This window comes from Anomaloglossus baeobatrachus, chromosome 6 (assembly GCF_048569485.1).
Source record: "Anomaloglossus baeobatrachus isolate aAnoBae1 chromosome 6, aAnoBae1.hap1, whole genome shotgun sequence".
In the NCBI taxonomy this organism is placed as follows: domain Eukaryota; kingdom Metazoa; phylum Chordata; class Amphibia; order Anura; family Aromobatidae; genus Anomaloglossus; species Anomaloglossus baeobatrachus.
The window spans coordinates 435,025,402-435,043,067 of NC_134358.1; the positions used below are offsets into that span (position 1 = coordinate 435,025,402).

General features: G+C 42.1%; 1 protein-coding gene across 1 annotated transcript in view; it reads right to left on the bottom strand.

Moving 5' to 3' along the window:
* Window positions 1–17,666, bottom strand: part of LOC142243360 (collagen alpha-6(VI) chain-like) — a 166,189-nt gene that overhangs the window by 136,138 nt on the left and 12,385 nt on the right. The window contains exons 7-10 of the mRNA XM_075315212.1: window positions 14,113–14,685; window positions 9,176–9,519; window positions 9,011–9,089; window positions 4,531–4,676 (exon numbers count right to left, since the gene is read on the bottom strand). Of these exons, the coding sequence (XP_075171327.1) occupies window positions 4,531–4,676; window positions 9,011–9,089; window positions 9,176–9,519; window positions 14,113–14,685 (1,142 nt within the window). The remainder of the gene's footprint in view (window positions 1–4,530; window positions 4,677–9,010; window positions 9,090–9,175; window positions 9,520–14,112; window positions 14,686–17,666) is intronic.

Here is a 17,666-nt window from a genome sequence, read left to right on the forward strand (position 1 = left end):
ATAAACACTCAAAATGCATGTTCCAAATTATTATGCACAGCAGAGTTTTCAACCTTTTTATTTTTATTTTGAAAAGCAAAATAGTCAATTGTGAAATTCTAAGCATTATCAGCTTATTACAAAATGAAATCAAACAGTTTTCAAGTCAAAACTTAATTCTAGGTGATGTTACATTTGCACATAGGACCCCTTGTTCGAAAGAAGCTTCTGAACTCTCTCGTCCATTGAATTTGTCAGTATTTGGATGGTTTGTGCTTCAATTGTTTTGCATGTGGACAGAATACCCTCCCAGAGCTGTTGCTTAGATGTGAACTGCCTCCCGCCATCATAGACACTCCTTTTGATGATGCTCCAGAGGTCCTCAATGGGGTTGAGGTCAGGGGAAGATGGTGGCCACACCATACGTTTGTCCTCTTTTATGCCCATAGCAGCCAGGGATGCAGATGTGTTATTTGCAGCATGAGATGGTGCATTATCATGTATGAAAATGATCTTGCTGCGGAATGCACGGTTCTTTCTGCTGAACCATGGCAGGAAGTGCTGTTTTAGAAACTCCACATAGATTATGGAGTTCATCTTTACCCCTTCAGGGATCCTAAAGGGGCCAACAATCTCTCTCCCCATGATTCCAGCCCAAAACATTACTCCACCTCCTCCTTGTTGGCGCCTTAGCCGTGTTTTCATGGGGTGTCCATCAACCAGCCATCCTCCACTCCATCCATCTGGACCATCGAGCGTTGCACGGCACTCATCGGTGAACAAAACAGTTTGGAAGTCAGTCTTCATGTATCGTTTGGCCCACTGGAGCAGCTTCTGCTTGTGTGCAGTGGATAGAGGTGGTCGACAGGATGGCTTACGCATAGCTGCAAACCTCTGAAGGACCCTGCATCTTGTTGTTTCGAGGGACGCTGGAGGCACCAACAGCTTCAAAAACTTGTCTGCTGCTATGACAAGGCATTTTACAGCTGCTCTTTTAACCTGACGCAATTGCCTGTTGGAAAGAGTCCTCAATTTTTCCTTATCAGCACGCACACGTGTGTGCTGTAAATCAGCTACATACTTCTTGATTGTGCGATGATCATGATGAAGTGTCTTGGCAATGTTGATTGTAGTCATGTCTTGACCTAAATACTCCACAATTTGTTGCTGCTCAGCAGCCGACACATCCTTTTTCTTTCCCATTTTGGCAAAAAAATGTAGGCTGCTTAATAATGTGGAACAGCCTTCTTAAGTAGTCTTGCCTTTATTTGGACACACCTGCCAAACTAATATGCACAGGTATCTGCAATTGCTTTCAGTGATATAAAGAGCCCTGACACACATCACCAGCAATGAGTTTAAATGACAGATAAAAAATTTCTGACCTTATCACTCCTAAACTCTATTTGCATAATAATTTGGAACACAGTGTATATGGGTTGGGATAATAAATAGTAGCCGGACTGCTCTAGTATACATACTATATACACTAACAACTTAGCGCTACATTGAGTTGGTTGGGGAATTAATGGTATGGTTATTTCTACAATGTCCCAAGAGCTGTTTTTTTTACACAAGAACACCAGACAACATGTTGCTCTTGTGCTATTGTCAGCGGCCTGAGCAGACTAAATGTGCTACCATAACCGGTAGTGGATCCTGATGATTTCTGTGCCCAAGTGCATTCAGTGTGACAAAACATTCCTCAGACATCCATTAATAACTTCATTGATAGCATGCCAAGGCTTCTATTTGCTTGCACTTTTGGGTATAGTGCTCATACTCAATACTGAAAAAACAGATGTTTTCAATCCATTTTTTCATCATTTACATATAATTAACATGTTTGTAGATCCTGGCAGTGCAATAATTTCACAACTTTTCCTTTTTGGTGTTGTAATGGCAATGTTGAGGAGTGGATATAATTAAAATGAAAAAAAAAAAATACACTCTGAATGTTCGTTTCTATCTATCTACAATGTTTCCTCCAAAAATTCAAATTGTCAAAGGAGACAAACTCTAGCGCAGCACCACGTATTGGAAGTAGCGATCCGAAAAGTCAAAAGTGGATTTTTAACAATCCTTTGCATATGACTTAGGATTTATGCCAGATCAGAATCCCAATTTGCAGACACGGTGTTTCGGGGTGCTTGCCCCTCGTCAGTGCAAAGTATGAGGTGTCTGATCTGGCTTGTGAGAAGCTATGTGGGGACCACGGGGGAACACTATTCTCCATAAGGAGATTTTGCAAGCCAGTCTGGCTGCCAGTAAGGGGACTTATAACTGCAATGCCCCTCTGGGAAATATTCAAATTGTCTCTCCAGGAAAGGAGACAAACTCTAGCGCAGCGCCACGTATTGGAAGTAGCAATCCTAAAAGTCAAAAGTGGATTTTTAACAATCCTTTGCATATGACTTAGGGGTACTTTACACTTTGCGACATCGCTAGCAATTGCTAGCGATGGCGAGCGTTATAGCACTCGCCCCCGTCGCACATGCGATATTGTGTGATAGCTGCCGTAGCGAACATTATCGCTACGGCAGCTTCACACACATATACCTTGTCGGCGACATCGCGGTGACTGCCGAACAATCCCTCCCTCAAGGCGGAGGTGCGTTCCGCGTCACCGCGACGCCACCGCGACGTCACTAAGTGGCCGGCCAATAGAAGCGGAGGGGCGGAGATGAGCGGGACATAACATCCCGCCCACCTCCTTCCTTCCGCATTGCCGGTGGACGCAGGTGAGGAGATGTTTGTCGCTCCTGCGGCTTCACACACAGCAATGTGAGACGTCGCAGGAGCGACAAACAACATCGTATCTCCTGATGTAGCGACATTATGGAAATGAACGACGTTACACAGATCAGCAATTTTTTACGCTCCTGTGCTCGTTCATCGTCGCACTTAGGATTTACACATTGCGATGTTGTTACCGGCGTCGGATGTGCGTCACTAACGATGTGACCCCGACGATATCACAACGTGTAAAGTACCCCTTAGGATTTATGTCAGATCAGAATAAAACAGGGTCTTAAATTATTTTTGGCTCCAAAAGAGGCTATAGGGCTTTTTATTTTTAGGGGATGCATTTTTTTTTATTAGTGTCAGTGATTGAATCACCCATTAAGGCAAAGTAATATTCAACCCTTCCCCCGCCAACCCCTCTGTGCTGGCATCAGTTATTGGGTCGCCCATTAATGGCAAATGAATATTCACCACTTCCCCCACCCATCCCTCTGTGCTGGCATCAGTTATTGTGTCGCTCATTAATGGCAAATTAATATTCACCCCTTCCCCCGCCCACCTCTCTGTGCTGGCATCAGTTATTGGGTCGCCCATTAATGGCAAATGAATATTCACCCCTTCCCCTTCTCACCCCTCTGTGCTGGCATCAGTTATTGTGTTGTCCATTAATGGCAAATGAATATTCACCCCTTCCCCCACCTACCTCTCTGTGCTGGTATCAGTTATTGGGTCGCTCGTTAAGGAAGAATGAATATTCATCCCTCTCTCTGACTCTCTGTGTCAGTGATTGGGCCACCCATTAATACCTAATGAATATTTACTTCTTCGCCCAGCCACCCCTGTGTGCAGTCAGGCTGTTGTATCGCTCGCTCCAGGGTCGCATCACAATCCTTGGACTGGCCGGAAGCTCTCCTGACCTGAGTGGGACGGTTGCATAGAAATACAAGTTGTCTCGCTCGGGTTAGGAGAGCCACCGCTCCTTGGCTGAGTAATACAGCATTTTGACTGCACCCAATCACTGAACCGAAACAGACTGGTGGGTGAAAGAGTAAATATTCTTTAGGCATTGATGAATGACCCCCAATCACTGATGCCTACTCTGAGGAGTGGTCAGGGAAAGGGGTGATTATTAATTTGGCATTAATCGGGCAACCCAATCACTGATGCTGGCATACAGGGGTGGGTGGGGGGGTTAAGGGGGGAATATTCATTTGGCTTTAACAGCAACACAATGGGGCAAAATACAGCAGTAACAGTTACATATCCTGAAAGGGCTACAAAGCGAGGCACTAAAGGCCCCGTTACATGCTACGATTTATCTGACGATATGTCGTCGGGTTCACGGTTTCCGTGACGCACTTCCATAGTTCTTAGCGACGTCGTCGCGTGTGACACCTACGTGCGACTCCGAACGATCATAAATAGGGTGAAAACCGTTGATCGTTGACACGTTGTTCAGTTTCAAAATATTGTTCGTCGTTTGGAATGCAGCAGACATATTGCTATGTTTGACACCCTGCCAACGACGAACAACATCCACACGACCACCTTGGTCAAACAATATATCGCTGAACGATGTAGCATCGTTTGTGAGATGTGTACGTGTGACCGCTACAAAATGACCTATGAGCAATCTCGGCAAATCGGAACTACGATCTGGGCGTGTCACATCGCTAATGAGATCGCAAGCGATGTTGCTGCGTGTAACGGGGCCTTAAGAGTTGAAGTTGATTATTTATAACATTATAGGAAATGTCAGGGATGTTAGTAAACTCACAGATTTGAACATGGATGACATAAACTCACCGTTTGTCTAGCTAGTCTAACGCCGATATCTGGCATCCCAATATGCATCTGATAGCTGTATTCAAAGCCTCGGCCAAATTCTATATATTTGATAATATCATGTCCCGTTGCTCCTTCCAAAGTGACAGTAACTAACGCAGTTAGCCCTAAAATACATAGAGATGGGAATATTACATAATTATAAAAACTGCAACGTACCGTATTTACATCACTGTAACTTTATCACTAAGTTTGGACAATATAACCTATCGGTAATAAAAATGAGGAATAAGCAAAGTTTACTCAAGAGAATATCATAGTATCATAGTATCATAGTTTTTAAGGTTGAAGGGAGACTCTAAGTCCATCTAGTTCAACCCGTAGCCTAACATGTTGATCCAGAGGAAGGCAAAAAAAAACCCAATGTGGCAAACAGGTTCCAATGGGGAAAAATTTCCTTCCTGACTCCACATCCGGCAATCAGACTAGTTCCCTGGATCAATACCCTGTCATAAAATCTAATATACATAACTGGTAATATTAAATTTTTCAAGAAAGGCGTCCAGGCTCTGCTTAAATGTTAGTAGTGAATCACTCATTATAACATCATGCGGCAGAGAGTTCCATAGTCTCACTGCTCGTACAGTAAAGAATCCTCGTCTGTGATTATGATTAAACCTTCTTTCCTCAAGACGTAGCGGATGCCCCCGTGTTCCAGTCGCAGGCCTAGGTGTAAAAAGATCTTTGGAAAGGTCTCTGTACTGTCCCCTCATATATTTATACATTGTGATTAGATCCCCCCTAAGCCTTCGTTTTTCCAAACTAAATAACCCCAAGTTTAATAACCTATCTTGGTATTGCAGCCCACCCATTCCTCTAATAATCTTGGTCGCTCTTCTCTGCACCCTCTCCAGTTCAGCTATGTCCTTCTTATATATCGGTGACCAGAATTGTACACAGTATTCTAAGTGCGGTCGCACTAGTGACTTGTACAGAGGTAGAACTATATTTTTTTCATGAACACTTATACCTCTTTTAATACATCCCATTATTTTATTAGCCCTGGCAGCAGCTGCCTGACACTGTCCACTAAAGTGAAGTTTACCATCCACCCATACACCCAAGTCTTTTTCTGTGTCTGTTTTACCCAGTGTTTTACAATTAAGTACATAATCATAAATGTTATTTCCTCTACCCAAGTGCATGACCTTACATTTATCTACATTAAACTTCAATTGCCACTTCTCAGCCCAATCCTCCAATTTACATAAATCTCCCTGTAATATAAAATTATCCTCCTCTGTATTGATTACCCTGCAGAGTTTAGTATCATCTGCAAATATTGAAATTCTACTCCGCATGCCCCCAACAAGGTCATTTATAAATATGTTGAAAAGAAGCGGGCCCAATACTGACCCCTGTGGTAATATGAAAAGCAGTAATAAATATAAAGAAAATCGAAAATTGGGAAGTAAGTGGCTAATTATGGGACAGTCAGTTTCTCTATATTAGCACTAATTGGTCAGGGCCAAATCTGCCATGAAACAAGATGAGTATCTCGCCTTAGGTGACAGTCTGTTGCATCTTTGAATGTTTTCCAGTCTTCACTTTCAAGTAAACTGCAGGGGAGCATAACACTAGCTTCATCTTCCTCTAGGACAGCAAGTGACGAATCACCTGTTCCTCAAGTACAGCCACTGGTGGTAATTATTAGTCAGGAAATCCAATCCTCCACTCCTTTCAGATCATATTAGCCATATTTCTTTTTGTTGGTACAATGGAACCTTGCTTAACGAGAACAATCCATTCTGGGAGTGTGCTTGTTAACCAAGTTACTCGTTCAGCAAAGCAAGATTTCCCATAGGAAATCATTGCAATGCAGACCATTCGTTCCACAACTTGTTAAATGTCCCCTCCTGGTCCCCTATTCTGTCATTCCACACATGCACACATGCACAAATGCATACAAACACGTACAAACACACACAAACTCACACAAACACACAAGCACGCACACGCACATATTATATGCTCACCTTAATTCCGTTCCATCAACGGTCTCCAGGGACTTGCTGTTCTCTGGTACGGGGCCGGGCTGTGTATCGGGTTACCATAACGACGAGGGAGGAACTTCTGCGGCCAGCGCGCTGCCTTTCAGTAGCGGTGACAGTAAGTTCCTGCCTCGTCGCTATGGATGCCGATGCACAGCCTGGAGTGGAGCAGAGCGGCGAACTACAGCACCCAGGAGGCCGGCGATGAAACGAAAGGTACACTATATTATATGCTCACCTTACTTTCCTTTCCATCGCAGGCCTCCTGGGTCTTGTAGTTTGCCGCGAGGACATCGCAATGTACCCGGGAACTACAAGAACCATGAGACTGGCGGTGGAACGGAAGGTAAGGTGAGCATAATACTGTATGTGTGTGCATGTGTGTGTGTTTGTGTGTGTTTTGTGCGTACATGTGTGTGTTTGTGTGGACTGCAAGTGCGGGTCAGAGCGCGGTGGATGTACGGAACCGGAAGTGTGTGCGGTGAGGCTTTTGCTCGTACAACAAAGCTTTCTCGCAAATCGAGTTACAAGTTTACAGAAAGCTTTGCTTGTTAAGCGAAATTCTCGTTAAGTGGTTACTCGTTAAGTGAGGTTTCACTGTATATGCAACAGATGAGGACGTCTTTATTTGAGTGAAGGAGGACTTTATGCTGATCTAACAGTAGATGGCGATGTTTTGTAAAGTTTCCTTACTCACTGTATTGTAAAAGTCTTTTGTTCTTTCTGGTTTTGTTTTTTCTTCGTCATGCAATACTGAATGACTGTGCATTTATAATTACCTTATGTTCTCAGAAGTAAAGAGCTTGCAATCCCATGTAATCTGCTCTGTGAACTTTCCACTGCACCAAGGCAATCGGATGAGCTGGGTAAAGTTCCAGGATTGTCACATCTAATGGTTGCAACAATTCTGAGAAGCTGAAGGCTGCTCTTTTTAGGCTGGCAGGCCCCAATAACTATGGGTCTTCCCAGCCTGAGAATACTAGCTCCCAGTTGTCAGCTTTATCATGGATGGGTATTAAAATGGGGGGGACCGCACACCATTTCTTAAAATTATGTAGTTAAATCATTTTAAAAAAAAAGCTGCATGCAGCTCCTCTTATTTTGATACACAGCCAAAAAAAGTGCACATATTTTTACATCAACCTAGATGCAGACACAGCGCCTCTGATTAGTTGCAGTCAGAAAATACTGTCACACAGCCTGGGGACTCTGTCTGACTGCAACCAATCAGACATGCCGAAACTGTCGATGGGCATGGGAAGCAGTGAATATGTATGAAGGATAATGAGCTGCCCCGGAAGTAGGGTGAGCAGCATCGAAGCAGAGTTACAGTCACGTGGAGACCGGTAATTATAAAGTGCTTGCTTTATTCTTATTTGCTTTATTTCCTCCAAAAACAAGTCCCCATATGGCTGTGTTGATGAAAATATAGAATAGGGGACAAAAAAAATGCAAAAATGGAAAAAGAGCAGCCATTCATGAGAATCTTAAAGCAATTTCTTATTTCATTTTGTCAGCAATTTTTTGGGGGGAGTGTAGGGTGGGAACAGGGGGCTGGCATCATTTCACTTCAGGAAACAGAAAAACTTGGCTTGGCCTTGTATATGGAACAGAACTATTGACCTTCAGAAATATGTGTGTAAAAAGTTTTATTGGGTCTAGGATTTGCCATGAAAAGAGGCTGTTTCATAGGTTTAGCAAAAAAAAAAAAAAAAGAATTCAATTTTTGCAGCATTTAATTGCAATATTTTTAATCTTATATTATATTATGTGACCAATGACTCAGCCCTGAAACTAAGAGCACTTAACTTGCTATTCTTTAACAAGATCAGAAATCAATGTTCTAACACTTGCCCTTTTTACCTGTCATGCAATGACTACCAGGATTCCGCCAGGTACAAGGGAACCCCTCGGCGAGGGCTGCAACACACGTTGCCGTTCATGTGCCTTGGCCCTGGCTAACCCTGTGAGGAGCACTAGTCTCACCACAACAATAATACAACACAAGGGAAGGAAAACAGACAAATGAAAAATAGACACAATAAGCAAAACACTCCAAACTCCTCCAATGTAGCTAAACAGCACAGCTGCAATAGTCACTACTCAGCTTCTTCCAGAGACAGGCTCCTTCCAAAGTGGACAGCTTAGAAATAAAGATTCTATCAATAGCATTATATGGTAAGACATGTGACCTTTTATAGTGAAGCGGAGTGATAACAAGAACTGCACCTGAGATTAAGGCTACAAAGGACAGCCAGACAGTAAAGAGTCCTTGACCCCTACAGCACCAAAATAAAGCAGTTACATTTACACACAAACTACAGACATGCATATTATAAGGTGTTGTGACTTTCTGATCTCAGACTGACCAGAGGGCTCCCCCAAGCGGGGCACACCCATGACATTACCCTTCTTTTGCACCCAAAAAAAATGAATGAATAGAATTGTACCTTCTCTTCGAAGATCCTCCACTGTTCGCTCAAGATCCTTAACATTTTCATCTAATCCATCTGTAAAGATCAGAATCATCTAGATAGCAAAAACAAAATTAATATTTGAGGAACAGAAATTCAAACAATATGAATGGTAAATAATGTAACAATGGTTGCACATGCCTTTGCTTTTCCTGTATTTGTGTTTTGAAATGTCTTCCACATTGAATTAAGGAAAGTTGATGTTAAAGTAGAAGGACCATTGACATTACTCTCTTTGAGAGTCTGTGCTAAATCAGGACTATAGGTGTGAAAGAGAGGAGAAATTGATGTATTAGCATTTGGCAAATGAAAAGCAACACTAATTTGAGGTTTAGCACCAGGGCTGCAGCTTGGACTTCTCAAGTTCATCATGTTGTTTAAGATATCTGCAATACGGACTTCTAGATGTTTTTGTTGACTGAATAATTTGGAATAACTGGGATAACCTGAAATGTCAAAACCAACTACGATATCAACTGAACAATCTACAAGGAAAGAAACAAAAAAAGTTGTGTTAGAGTACATAATCTGGACTAGTAATTACAGCAATTAGAATATCAATCAATGGTACATTATTGTTAAAAATTAGTAAATCATTTGAAATTCAAATTTACCAGTTTCAATAATTTTTTCCCAAAAATTTGATTCACAAGTGCTTCAATTGCTTAAAAAATAAACGTATCACACTCTGAGGTCTCATAGTGCGGAATCCAACTCTTTAAAGGGGTTGTCCCACAAACAAATCTTAATTGATAGGTCTTGGAATAAATTACACAATTAGGCCCCTTTCACACGTCAGTGATTCTGGTACGTTTGTGCTTTTTTTTAAACGTACCAGAATCACTGACATACACAGACCCATTATAATGAATGGGTCTGCTCACACGTCAGTGATTTTTCACTGCACGTGTCTCCGTGCAGCGTACCCGCGTGTGCGTGATTGCCGCACGGAGACATGTCCATTTTTTTCTGGCATCACTGATGTTCTACGGACCACGCAGTGGTGTGGTCCGTGAAACACGTGCCAGAAAAAAACGTGCTTTTAAAATAATAAACATTTTAACTCACCCGGCTTCAGGCGCGCTCTCTGCAGCCCGTCCTCCCTGCTGCTTCTGAGCCGGCTGATTACTGTCGCGCATATTCATTATGCGCGACACAGCCGACCTGGAAGCAGCTGCTGCGGGGGTCACCGCCGGCCGGATGCTGCGTCGTGGGAGCGATCAGCACCATGGACAGCGGGAGCGGGCGCAGGTGAGTGAATCTCTAAGTGCAATCACAGGCCACGGAGAACGGAGCCCGGATTGCACTTAGACAACCCACGTGTGCTGAGATTCACGGCATACGCAGGGACATGTGCGTGTTTTACACGCCAGTGAAAAACGTCTGTGTTTTTCACTGACGTGTGAAACGGGCCGTAGGTATATTAAAAAAAGGCTTTTTTGCTGAGGTTACCGTTTCCATATGTACCTTCTTTATACTGTCTTATTTGTTGTGTCCAACAATGGGGGGGGGATTGGTTATGGTTGGCATATAACAGGTGAGAAAGCATAAGTCACTTATGATAAGAGAGTATACAGATGACACAGCAAGGCTCGCAGCTGTTGCTTTCTGAGATAACTCATTTCTTTGATTGTTTAATCACAGAAGCCAATGTTTTTCCTGTGTCACCGGCCCTCAGAGCTCATCATAAATCAAGTCCGTGATGTAGCTCCACTGGCTCATGTGTCACTCACTTGATTTTTGATGAGCTCAGAAGGTGGTGACACAGTAGAAACACTCCCTCCTGTGATAAAACAAGTAGGGAAATGTGTCATCTCAGAAATCCACAGCTGTGAACCTCTGCTATCATCTATATACTCTCTTATACTTTTTCCCCTGGCTAGAAGATGTGTTATGTGCCAACCATTCAGTACTTCTACATAGTCGGACACAGCCATTACACAGTACAGAGCAAAAGCTGATATATAAGATTATCTCAGACAGGAACATTTTTTTTAACACATCCAATTATGGCACTTATTATTCAAATATTTAGTGATCCAAATGTAGTTTATTCTTGGAACAACCCCTTTAAGGCAAACACAGCCTTACTAATATCAAAGTCACTTATATATACAGTAAATTTGTGGCTATAAGTACACAGATGGTATCTGTTTTTTATTGATGTATTGTCACGCACTATATGTAATGATTATTTTGTGTTTTATGGCTTTCTCTATATGACATCCTCTTGCTAATCAGATTCACCCCAAAGTAGTTGCTATATTCATTGACTCTGCTATGATAGTCCCTCCTCACTAGCTGGACTACTGTGTTCCCATGTCTATGTTTTGAGGAACTTGACTGCTTGGCCTCCCTACCAGATATGTAAGAACTTTGTTATATATGGCATATTAGTGCTCAGTTGTACTCGTCTGGTGTCTTATTATTTGATATTTGTTTTTCCCTTGTTTTCCATTGGTGTACTATTTAGTTTAGTGTAGAGTGATCTAGGGATTGGTAGGGTTTCCCATCGTTGAATGGGGGCACCATAACCCTAGGGCGTCATACCCTCCATTGCTAGGTAGGGATATACTCAGGGCTCATCAGGGTGAGTATATTCTCTCTATGCATATTTTATATTATTATTAGTAATATCATTATTATTATTTTTATCTCATCACTTCACCTTCACTATTAAGGGTTGTGTTGGTCTTCTGACCTTTTAAATATACTATTAAATGTGAAATTTTAAAAGTGATAACCTTGATCGTGGGTGCAACAAGTCCCACACAATTATCCCACTCACTCCGAGGGCAGGGGGGTATTCAGGAGGTTGAGTCCAGGTGTCATTCCCCAGGGTGTAAACTTTTTAATTAGAATAGAAGAAAGAAAAAAAAGAAAAGAATCTTGAAAGAAAAAAATAAAACTAAATAAAAAGGAGAATATAAAAAGGTGGTAAAATAATAAAACTAACTAAACAGCCCACTGTTAAATCAATTTTTGACCAACGGCATCTAAATTACACTAACTGTAATTCTATGCAGTAGAAAAAAACTGTAGTATAAGTATTACAAGAATTTTCCACTACAAGTCAGAAACTACAGATAAAAAATGTACTGAGCGCCTACAACTATCTGACACTAAATCTGACAATATTCAGTAAAAAAATATTGTAGTAGATGCCGATTACTGCAGTATATTTTTACTGTCCCAAACCTAGGCCATTATCTAATCTAAATTATTATTTTTACTCGATTCTTTTATTACACAAACCCCCCACAATAACTAGAAGCCGATCAGTAATGTGTGTCACTGATCAGTTCTCAACGGCTCCAGGACACATGCACAGATGTAGTGCAAAAGTTGGGGGAAAGAATGGAAAAAAAATTCCTAAGCCAAAAGCGAGAACAGACATCGGTCAGTGATGTGCGTCACTGATCAGTAGCCCAGCGGCTGTAGGATGCACACATGTATTTGGTGCAATAAGGGGGAAAATACGGACAGGAAAAAATAAAAAAATCCGCCCAGAAGTGAGTACAGACACCAATCAATGATGTGCATCACTGATCAGAGGCTCAGCTCAGCAGTACACACACACACACACACACACACACACACACGGAGGTGGTGCAAATGGACATGAAACTCCTGGCTAAAAGTGAACTTGGGTGCCGATCAGTGATGTGCATCACTAATCAGCGCTCAGCGGCTGCAAGACGCACACAGAGGTGGTGCAAAAAGGTGGAAAATACGGACAGGAAAAAATAAAAAAGTCCTCACCATAAGTGAGCACAGACACCGATGAGTGATGTGCATCATTGATCAGAGGCTCATCTCAGCAGGACACACACATGGAGGTGGTACAAATGGACAGAAAATAAAAAGTCCTGACTAAAAGCAAGCACGGATGCTAATCAGGGATGTGCATCACTAATCAGCACTCAGTGGCTGCAGGACACACGCACAGAGGTGGTACAAAAATAGCCTGCCAAAAAACTAACAAGTACTGATCAGTGATTGATTACTGATTTCAGCTCGGTGAGAGAAGGTGATGTGGGGAAGTTGATAGGGAGAGGGACAAAATGGGGGAAAGGGAGTGGACTGGAAAAGAGTAAAGGTCAGGAATAGGTCAAGAAGAGGAAAAAAGGATCTTTCTTCTTTCTTCAGACAGCAGCAACAAAAGTAGTGGTGGCACAGGCTATAAAGTTTATGGCACCACAACTTCTAGCAGATCCACAACAGAACCACACAGTGACTGCTCTCCTCACATGTCCAAGCAGGAATGAGGTGGAGCACAGTGGTTACTATGAGGTCAAACCGCATCTCTGCTGTCTGATTTGAGCAATCCCACGTCATTGTACAATCGCTCCAATCAGTGCTATGATGTTGACGTTGCCAGGCTCTAGCCTATGATTGGTGCTGTTATTGCACTGATCATAGCTGGACTTTAATGTTTCAGATAATTTTATTGCCTGAAATATTAGCATGGCCATGATGATTGGCTGTTCAGGATTGCACAGCCAATTATAGCAACCGTAGTTGTGAGGGGGCAACACCCCCAATGGTCACGAGTCACCATCACAGTCACGGTGAAGTCATGGTGGCCGAATGAATGCCATAACATACCCATAAGTCATAAATCGGGCACTTCTTCCTAACCATGAAGTATGGGTGCGCCATAGGTTGTGAAGGGGTTAATTATATCTTACTCTGTACAATAGTTTTGGTAAATTATCTATGGCAGAGTTCCCCAATGCCAGTCCTTATGAGCCACCAACAGTGCATGTTTTCAACATTTCTTTAGTACTGCACAGGGGATGATTACAATAATTATGTAATACTAAGAAAATCCTGAAAACATGTAGTGTTGGTGGCTCCTGAGGACTAGAGTTGGGGAACAGTGATCTTTGGTATAGTGTCATTTTTTGGGATGTAAAGTTTAAACCTGTAGAGCCATACAACCATCCATGTTTGACTTTCTGTACAAGTTCACTTAAAGATAAGTAGGTAAAGTTTTGAAAACTTCAAATTTCAAAATAATAAAGCATCTAATCATCACTTATTGAAACTGATTGAATAGATTAGATTGTACTCACTGTTAGATGTTCGCTGTTCACATATATCTCTGACAATTCTCTTTTTAATGTTTTTTAATTCATCAAAATTGTCAACAGAAAATCTTGAGCTTGCAAATCCAGCAATCTGAAGAAGCTGCGTTTCGGACACCCTTCCCACTCCTACAGCATATGTGTCAACACCTTTCCTTCTGAGAGCTTCTGCAGGCTCTGCAACTTTATCTTGTGAATCTCCATCTGTTATCACGAGTAATATCTGCTGCACACCTTCATTAATGCGACTATTGGCTGCTTGACTTAGTAGCGCTGAATCTGTTTTCGTCAAAGCATTTCCAATTAGGGTGTTTCCTCCAAGTTTTTCAATGTTGTTAACCTTTTCCTTTAAAGTTTCCTTATCCAAATATGTTTTAAGTTGAAATTCTGTTCTGAACAAGTCACTGTATTGAGCAACACCTACATGAACTTTGTCGGAACCAATGTCAAAATCCTCGATGACTGATACCATGAATTTTTTCATTTCTATAAAATCTGACTCTGAAATACTTCCCGATCCATCGATTAGAAAAGTTATGTCCGCCTCTGTTCTTTCACATTCTGTAAAAATGTCATCATGATAAAAAATTGTATGAATGTGGAATAAAATGATTAAGAAGTGAATACAATACACATAGCTTACATTTCAGTAAAGAAACTGGTCTAATAAACTTAATGACTGTTTGGAAAACCTCAACAGTAATAATTGAAACCAAATGATTCCTATATTTTCATATCAAATTTTGGCATTAGTGTTGACTCATTTCAGCCTACTGTTTGTTGTAGAACAGACATAACTCGACTCGTGTTACATTAATTATAGTGAACATAATTGGCAAGCTCCAAAATGTAATTTTGTGCCTATTCAATCATGTTTTGATAATATTTCATAGTTTAGATTTTTTTTTTTTGTAACCTAGCTATTTTGAGGCCTCTGATCACAGATAACTGGACATTTTTTTGTTCATGATTACTTAGAAAAGTAATATGTCTTAGGGTACTTTCACACTTGCATTGTTTTCCTTCCGTCACAATCCGCCCTTTTGAAAAACAGCGGAATCCGCTGTTTCCCATAGACTTGTATGGATGACGGATTGTGCCAAAAGGACCTGCATTGCTTTCGCTGGGCGACGCTCTGTTGCTTCCGCCCAGCGGGAGGAACGCAGCATGTAACGTTTTTTGAGCAGCAGAATCCTTAGGATTTCACTGCGCATGCTCTCTCTGGCTCCCTGCACCCGTTACAAGGTAAATATCGGGTAACCACGCAAAGTGCTTTGCCCAATATTTACCCTGGCCACGTGTTCAGTGAGACCGACACTTCCCCGCTCGGCTCCGCCCCCTCCTGCACTCCACTCCGCATGTGTGTATATATATATATATATATATATATATATATATATATATATATATATATATATATATATATATATACATATACATACACACACACACACTCACCCACCCAACTGTCCTCAGCGCCATGGCTCCGCCCCCTCCCAGACTCCACTCCGCATGTATATACACACGCACACACACTCACCTGTCCTCAGCGCCATGGCCCCGCTCAGCTCCGCCCCCCCCGCGCACATTCTCGGCGGCTGACCGATCAGCTGATCAACCGGCTGCTGGGAGCGATCAGCTGATCACCCGGCGGCCGGCTGCAGGGAACGATCAGCTGATCACCCTGCGGCCGGCTACTGGGAGCGATCAGCTGATCACCTGGCGGCCTGCTACTGGGAGCGATCAGCTGATCACCCGACGGCCGGCTACTGGGAGCGATCAGCTGATCACCCGGCGGCCGGCTGCAGGGAGCGATCAGCTGATCACCTGGCGGCCGGCTGCAGGGAGCGATCAGCTGATCACTCGGCGGCCGGCTATTGGGAGCGATCAGCTGATCACCCGGCGTCCGGCTACTGGGAGCGATCAGCTGATCGTTCACAATAGTCTGCCGCCGGTAAAATTGTAAAAAAAAAAAAAAAAAAAATCAAAACGGATTCCGTTGTTTTGCAGCATCTGTTGCATCTGTTGTGCCACTATATGCAACACATCCGTTGCATCCGTCACACAACGCAATGCAACGGATACCGTTCAACGCAAGTGTGAAACTAGCCTTAGTGTGATGTAGGAAAGTACCCCACTGCAATCACATACATTTTTTAGCATGATGGGGAATCATCACACACTGTGGGAATTTAGACACAATACTTATATGGCATTTTTTTTACTTTTCACTACTGTATATATTATTAATGTGTCACTTGCATATTAGTAAGTTCCTATTCTTTTCTCTTATTATCACAGGTGTGTAACGTATGACAGAATGCGTGGCTTTAGAAGATCACTGCATTTGCCTACACAAGTTGCTGTCTGACTTTCCCTTTACCCTGCTTGGGGTTTATCCCTTTCTCTTTAGGACTCGGGATTTCCTCACCTTTTCAGCTGTTAATCTTCAGCACTTCTCTTTGTGTCTTTAAATACCTTCATTTCCACTTACACTGAGTTGGTGATAAGTCTAGTACCCTTAATAAGTCTTCAGTGCAAGCAGGAGGCTTGTATTCATCTGGAAAAACTTTGTTGTTGTTGCAGTTCCTCTCCTTTAGTCATCTGGAGATAAGTTATTGGTTTTTATTTTCTTCTAATTGTGATCCCTATGTTTCTTTAGAGCTTAGTTCGAATGCTCGTTACTCAATTCGAGCTGATCAGATGCTCGGAAGAGCTTGACGTGAGTAATGAGCATTATGGAATGTCAATCATTGGCCTGTTCGGGTGTCCACCCTACATGCATCCAGCCATAAACAGACCATTTCCAGCAGGAGGAGGAACAGGGATTATTTTTGTGGTCACACTACATCTGAGAACGTTGTTTTTTTTCTTAAGAAAGCCATTCAAAGACAGTAAATTGCTCTCCTTGGGAAGCCTGCATACATAGTGAAGCCAGCCTGGACATTGTGGTAATTGTTTCATGGAAGAAATATCTGAGTACCACGAGTACCCGAGCTGCCCAATGCTCAATCGACTAATGAGCAGTGCCAAGCAAGCTAGCTCATCACTATTCATCACCAATGAGTATATAAGTAATTTTAGGTATTTCATTGCTAGAAAGGTCTATCAGTTGAGTGATGTAAAATGTTCTCATTTTGGTTAAAGTCCATGAACATTAGGAATTCTTTCCAGACTTCATATATCAAGACCGTTTTCATATCTTAGTAGGCTTTTTTATGGCTATTAATTGTCTGTTTCTGATTATCATCCATTTTCATGATACGGTCAATTTATAATAGGATTTAGCTTCAAAGTTTGAAACTATAAAAAGGTTTTCAAGCTAATTGTTATTTGAACCACAAATCATGGACTGTCCCCAATCTGAACCTAGAGCCTTAAATACGAGTTTGCTTAGAGAAACCAACGGTCATTACATGCTTTGTGGTTTATACATGAAAGGTGAAATATGGTTGTCTGAACCTGGCTTAAAGGTAGTTCACGTTATTATTTAGAGAAAAGTTAGGGAGTCATATAGATGTTGCAATTCCTTTAATTTTTTT